The 7,327-nt window shown below is 34.1% G+C and overlaps 1 protein-coding gene across 1 annotated transcript; it reads left to right on the top strand.

The window, feature by feature from the left end:
- Nucleotides 1–4,310: 4,310 nt before the first annotated feature.
- Nucleotides 4,311–5,489, top strand: LOC113705855 (uncharacterized). Its single transcript, XM_027227764.1, has one exon. The coding sequence runs from the start codon at nucleotides 4,311–4,313 to the stop codon at nucleotides 5,487–5,489; it is 1,179 nt and encodes a 392-aa protein (XP_027083565.1).
- Nucleotides 5,490–7,327: the final 1,838 nt, after the last annotated feature.

The raw sequence follows: 7,327 nt of genomic DNA, 5'->3' as shown, positions 1-7,327 counted from the left end.
CAGATGTAATTAATCAAAAAAATACCATGTGGTGCCGGACAAAAAGTAAAGAATAATTCGTAAAAAATACTATACGCAACTTTAGCTCGTAATTTTCAAATATGTTCTCGATTGATTTATATTTTGTTAAAAAATTAATTAGAATTAGCAATAGTACCTTAGGTTTTAAATTTTTATTGGAAAAACTAAAATCTAAACATAGAAGTGTAGACATATCAAAATAGCTCATTTTTAAAGCATTTGAAATTATAAAATCGGAGGATCTTAATAATAAGGATAAAATACAAAAAACCTTCTTATGGTTTGACTATTTGACACGTTACTTTTTCATTATTTAAAAATATTCACGCTATCCCCTCGTGGTTTGGACTAGAGTAGAATTACGTTTTTTGACCTGTGTGAACCGGAACCTTGTCTATTATTAATTTTTTTCTTTTTTCTTTTATTTTCCTTTCCTTTCCTCTTTTTTCCTTTTCTTTTCTATTATTCCTCTCCTTCTTCCTCCATTACACATTCTCCACAACTCACAATATCGAAGCAAGGTGGTCTTAGCATCTTCTTATTTTTTTATTCTTTCTCCTTTTTTTTTTTCATTTTCAACTTTTCTTTCTTTTTCCTCATCTCTCCTGCTTCCCTTCCCCCTCCACCACTTCTCAACATCATCCCCTCCACCAGAACTGGGAATCGAGCGACTTTATTCAATGTTGTCGGGCAGCCCCTTCGATTTCCAGAGTCTCCTGTCATCAGTTTTTCAGCTAGAGATCTTATAAGAGGGTTGCTAGTAAAAGAGCCACAACATAGGTTGGGATACCAACGTGGGGCAACTGAAATTAAGCAGCATCCCTTCTTTGAAGGTGTAAATTGGGCTCTGATTCGTTGTGCAAGCCCTCCAGAGATCCCAAGGCCATTCGAGATTGAGAAGATTCCAGTCCCAACAGCGTCAACTGGTGAAAAGCCTGCTCCTGGAGCTATGCCCTTTCAGCAAAATTCTGATAATTACCTTGAATTTGATTTCTTTTAATGGCTTTCAAAACTGGTTAACTAGGTTTGATTCCTGCTGTCTTTCTTGTGGATCATTTGGCGGTTAACGGATTATGGGACAAAAAACGAAAAATGAAGAGGGATGCCATTTTCACTCATCTGATTTGTCTACTTTTTCAAGAATTTTATGATGGAAGCTTATGAAATTCATGAAATTTTTTCTTGGATATTTGGGTGAATTTGGATTTTGGGGGCATTGTTTTTGGAAGAATCTTAGGAGACAAAGCTGCAGGTGGTGGTGACTGACGTCAATAGAGAGAGACAACAGAGCAAAAAAGTAAGGGACGAGGGGCCTGGGCGGTTGTCTCTGACAACCGTCCCAAGCAGTTCACGGCCTGGATGAGGCCTAAAAAATTTGTGCTACTCAGATCACATCTTGTAACTCGATTTTCACGCCGTGTGGGATCCATAAAAATGTTGTTCTAATGTTACTCGTTGTTGTTCTATTGTTACACCTTGTACAGATGATGTTACACCATGTGCAAATGGTGTTACACCTTCCGGAGCGGTTGTTCTGACAACCACTCCAGCCCCGCGTCCAATAGTAAGACGATATGAATAATTTTTAGAAAATTTTAAAAGTGCATCACTAATTTCTCAAATTTGTAAAAATACTTATGATAGTTAAGTCAAAGCATCAAAATTGAAAGAAAAAATGACAATAAAATAAAAAATATTAAAAAAAATAATGCATCACTTGCAGGTAACATATAGGTTATCGGTCAAATTTCACTTTAGTCCAAAGCACGAGGGGGTAGTGTGAGTGTTTTTAAATAATGAGGAGGTAGCGTGTTAAATAGTCAAATCAAAAGAAGGTTTTCTGTATTTTACCCTAATAATAAATCGAGATGATTTCACCAATTAAAAATAATTTCAAAAACATTTTATATCTAAATGATATATACAAATATAAGAATTCTTAAACAGGTGAATCATCTTTTAATTTTTATATGTCATATAAATTGTATGTGTTTAGCTTAAGATTTTTCAATTGTGACTAGGCAATAAATGTTTACAATTTCTACATCCAAACACATACGAAACCGAGTGACGACTCAGCCAGTCAACTCGGTTGGTCACGTAAAAGCAAAAGTAAAACCCACGTTATTCATCTCTGAGTTGACTACTTTTACAAATGAGGCCGTATTTTCTCATCATTAATTGCGATCAGCTAATTGCACGACTTGTGGAGTATTAATTCCACATGGCGAAAATTCAACGGAGATTCAACAATTTGATGTTCTCGAGAGGTAGTAAAAGTCTTGGTCAACTATTCTAGATCACCATCATAATCACCCTCCGATTATATTGAACTGATCCAATGGTCCATAATAGATTCACCGGCTAGAAAAGGTTCACGGTAAAGCAAAAGCTGGTCAACCATTTCTGACTTTAAAAAAGACAGGTTGTTCATGTTATGTCCACCATTGGTCAGCTTTATGGTTATTCTTAATCAATTTAAATTGTCAATATATCGGGAAGGCTTTTCTTCATTCCGTGATATAAACAAGCAAACTGGTTATCAAAATTTCGTTGGTGGTGGTGGGTATATTCAACAATGTATTGGGGATTGGAAGGCGTGGCAAGGCATTTTGTGTCTATCTAAACGAGTCAAAAACCCACAGAGACGGATCCGGGTCTTCACAATTTGGCTCACTTTCTATTTTATACAATTCAATAGATGAGATTAATTTGCCAAATGGACGATGAAAAGTAAGCCACAACGAGCTTACAAAGGACGATGTTGTTTTGGCCGCCGAAAAAACTCAAAAATAGAAAACAGAAATAATAATATTGTCACTCCGTCAAGTTTTTTGAAGAGAAAATTAACAAAAAAAGAAACACATTAAAACTTGTAGAACATTAAACCAAATTTATTGGTTAGACTTATTTGCTGGCCATATGGTATTAGCTTATTAGTTAATGATGTTAGTAGCATTGTTAGTTTTATAGACGAAGTCACACGAGATTACTTCCATTAAGGTATAGCACTAGTAATTGTATAAGGCACAAGGGGTGTATTAGATATAGCCTCTACGTCAATTGTGAAAGGGGTGTCAAAAGCATCTAAGGTTGGCAACAGGCGGGGTTGGGGCGGGGGACTGCCTACAAATTCCCTTACCCCGCTTCCACTCGCGGGGTAATAAAAATTTATTATAGTTAAATTTTAACAAATAATCAAGTATCAAAATATCAACATATCACTAAATTATAATTCATTATAATTTCACAATTGAAACTTATAAAAATAATCAAACAAAAATTATATGAATACAATCCAACATGATGAAATAAAATACAACTAAAGTAGTCAAGTTTTCACTTTTGGCACAAATACAATCACTAATTCATTATTGTGTTTGTGCTTTTTTTTGAGAAAAAATGCTATTGTATTAAGTGTAATTAGGGATTTAGTGTAAATATATTAGTAAATTTAGTATAACCAATTAATAATTTGTATTAGTACACATATATAATTATTAGTATAATTGATAATATCAATTATATTACATATGCTAATATACATTATATAATACATATAACTAATAATATCATTTTCATAAGTTTATAATTAATTGAATTATATATATCATATATATAATTATATACATATATATTTTTTATATATTTATTTTTTAAAGCGGGGGAAAATTTTTTCCCCCTGCCCCTACCCCATTAGAAGCATTTGTTAGAGTGTGTAAAAGAAAAGCCACGCAGTCGCACCGCGTGAATAGTTGAGAAAAATTTCTCTTTGCCTCTCTTTTGTTGTTCTTGAATATTGTTCTGTGGGTTTATAATTTGTTATTAATTTGGGTCCATCAGAGTGGTACCAGAACTACAGTAGATTGAAGTATGTAATTATATATTTTTTATATATAATTATATATAATTATATATTTTTTATATATAATTATATATTTTTTATATATTTATTTTTTAAAGCGGGGGAAATTTTTTAAAGACGGGTGGCCATGCCTATTAGCCCCCTGCGGGGCGGGTGGCTGCCATCCTTAGAAGCATTTGTTAGGGTGTGTAAAAGAAAAGCCACGCAATCGCGCCACGTGAATAGTTGAGAAAAATTTCTCTTTGCCTCTCTTTCGTTGTTCTTGAATATTTTTCTGTGGGTTTATAATTTGTTATTAATTTGGGTCCATCAAAGTGGTACCAGAGTTACGGTAGATTGAAGTATGGCAAACCCTAACCCCAATATTATTTGTTCTGTCCAAAAATTCAAAACAACAGCAAAGTTTAATTTTTGGCAGAAACAAATGGTAACCCATCTCAAGGCATGTAAATTACATCAATATATTAAATCTGCACTTGTCCAAGATGCTAGTGAGGATGATAAGACAAAAGACAGATTGGCTTTATCACAAATTCATCAGGCAAGTGATATGTCAGTTTTTGAAAAAATTGCTACGGCTGATATGGCAAAGGAGGCTTGGGATATATTGGAGAAAACATACAAAGGGATTGACAAGGTCCAACAAAATAATTTAATGATGTTGAAGAGGAAATTTGAACTTGTGACGATGGAGAAGTCCGAATCTATTGAGTCCTATTTTTTTGGGTTGTCAGATATTAAAAACGAGATGAAACTCAATCAGTATAATTTTCCTGATAGATCATTTGTTGAGAAAGTTCTCAATACCCTACCCATGAAATTTGATCATGTGGTATCTGTAATTCAGGAAACGAAAGATTTGGAGGATTTGAATATAGAAGATTTGCATGGATCATTAATTCTGCATGAACAAAGAATTAATGAAAAATTGGAGGATGCCCCGGAGAAGGATACAGTAGAGAAGGCGTTGCAGGTGCAGTTGAATTTGAGAGGCAATAATGATGTCAGGGAGCATGGCGAATTCAGTCAGAAGAGCAGAAGTGGTTACAATAACAGAGGTGGTCGTGGCAATAATAATAGAGATCGAGGAAGTATATCAAATTCTGGACGCAATAGAGATAATAATTTCAATTTTAGAGGTGGTCCTGGTAGAGGCAGAGGTGGTAATTTTGGCATAGGAAATAATTTTAATCAGAATAATTTTAGACAGAGAGTTCAATGTTATAATTGTGGAAAATTAGGTCATAGACAATTTGAATGTAGATTTGGAGAAAATATAGACAGAAATTTTCAGGCTAATGTTGTTGACAATCAGGTGCAGGATAATAATAAAAAATCTGATACTTTATTATTAGTCTGTATTGTTGTTGATGTGGTTGATAAAAATAAATGGTATTTGGATACGGATTGTAGTAACCATATGTCTGGCAAGAAGGAATTATTTGTTGAACTTGATGAATCTATTTGTGGTGAAGTTAAATTTGAAAATAACATTGTTTTACCAATGATTGCTAAGGAAAAAATTCCTATTAGCCTGAAAAATGGATCTACTAATTTATTTCTGATGTTTTCTATGTTCCTGGGTTGCATCAAAATTTGTTGAGTATGAGCCAGTTGTCTGAGAAAAAAAATGATATTTGTATCAGGAATGGTATTGTACTATTTTTGATAAAAATATTGGAATGATTGCCAATGTACCAATGATTTCAAATCGCTTATTTCCACTAAATTTGAGTAGTGCCAATTTTCTTGTTTGAGTACAGTGAAAGATGACAGTAATTGGTTGTGGCATATGCGATTTGGTCATTTGACTTTTGACAATTTGAAATTTTTGACAAATAAAAGAATGGTTGGTGGATTGCCTAATATTAGAAATCCTGGTAGAGTTTGTGATATATTCATTTTGGGAAAACAACATAGGGATACTTTTCATACTGGTAAATCATGGAGGGCCAGAAGATCATTAGAAATTATTCATTCAAATTTATGCATTGTGGAGGTTCCTTCTGATGGTGGTTGCAGGTATTTTATTACCTTTATTGATGATTTTAGTAGAAAAGCCTAGGTATATTTTTTCAAACAAAAATCTGATACCTGTGACACTTTTTAAATTTTTAAAACTTTTGTTGAGAGGCAGAGTGGGCGTCAGATTAAAATTTTGAGAACAGATAGTGGTCAGGAATATTTGGTGTGTGATGATTTTTTTCAGAAAAATGGGATACAACATTAGTTGACTACCAGGTACACTCCCCAACAAAATGAAGTGGCAGAGAGGAAGAATATGACAATTATGGATATGGTGAGGTGTATATTGAGGTGAAAAATATGCCAAATACCTTTTTGGGCAGAAGCAATTTTTTATGCAATTTATCTGTTAAACAGGTGTCCTACCAGAAGTGTTCCCCGAAAAACTCCTAAAGAAGTTTGGAGTGGTAGAAAACCATTTTTTGGTCATCTCAGAGTTTTTGGATGTATTGCCTATTCCTACATTCCTGATCAATTAAGAAAAAAACTTGATGATGAGGGGGAGAAGTGTGACGACCCCACTTCTCCTTAGGGTTTCGGCGAGTCGCTTGCCTAACTCTCGTTAGGACTCACTACAAGCCAAATTTATAATTTAGAACTACTCAACCAAGAAGATACTAATATAAAAAAGAATTCGCTTCCTTCAAAAGTCGTTCAATTCTACACCATAATATTTCCAAAAATTACATCAAGCGTCCCAAAAATACATCTACCAAAAGATCAGTTAAATCATTTACATCCATAACTAGTTCAAAATATAATCAAAGCCAGCGTCTTCAAACAAATCTCTCCACTTCAAGATCTTGTTAAGGAAATCAAACTTAAAGGGGTGAACTAACGCTTAGTAAAATTAAGAAAAACAGGCAAACAAACGAGTACAATTAGCATTAAGAATATATAAATCAAGAAGGACAGCCATAATATTTTACGTAAAATTCACAAGAGAAAATAAAAGCATAATCACTAAAGGATATAGGAGCTCTCAGGATTTAAATCCACAATTCAAGCTACACCGATACTTTTTGAATCATGATTTCCAAATGTTGACACTCCGTCACCCAAGTAAATAACAAGTCCGTAGAATCCCACTTTTTATCAATTTTTGTCCATCGTTACACCCCCTGGCGGGCCCGCACGTCAAACAAGATATGGTATTACTCGGGTATATCCAAACAAGTCAAGTACACAAGCACAAAGTTCACCAAACTCCTCAACCAAACCCTTGCTGGCTTGAATTGAATGGCTAGCCATTGGGTTTTGGGGCCCCTAAGATCAAGTATAAGTCGATGAGATTGCTATCAAATCAACGCCAAGTCAAGCACAAGCACAAGTATATTTGTCAAGTACGAGCAAGTAAATTATCAAATCAAACAGGAGAAGACGAGTGAGATAAAGTACACACTCGTCTCAACAAGT

This window comes from Coffea arabica, chromosome 8c (genome assembly GCF_036785885.1).
Source record: "Coffea arabica cultivar ET-39 chromosome 8c, Coffea Arabica ET-39 HiFi, whole genome shotgun sequence".
NCBI classification, from domain to species: domain Eukaryota; kingdom Viridiplantae; phylum Streptophyta; class Magnoliopsida; order Gentianales; family Rubiaceae; genus Coffea; species Coffea arabica.
The sequence above is the reverse complement of the archived record's forward strand: the minus strand, read 5'-3'. Positions and strand labels throughout refer to the sequence as shown.

Excerpts from the sequence above, each read along its gene's own strand:
- LOC113705855 (XM_027227764.1), top strand. The coding sequence starts at position 4,311 with ATGGTAACCCATCTCAAGGCATGTAAATTACATCAATATATTAAATCT.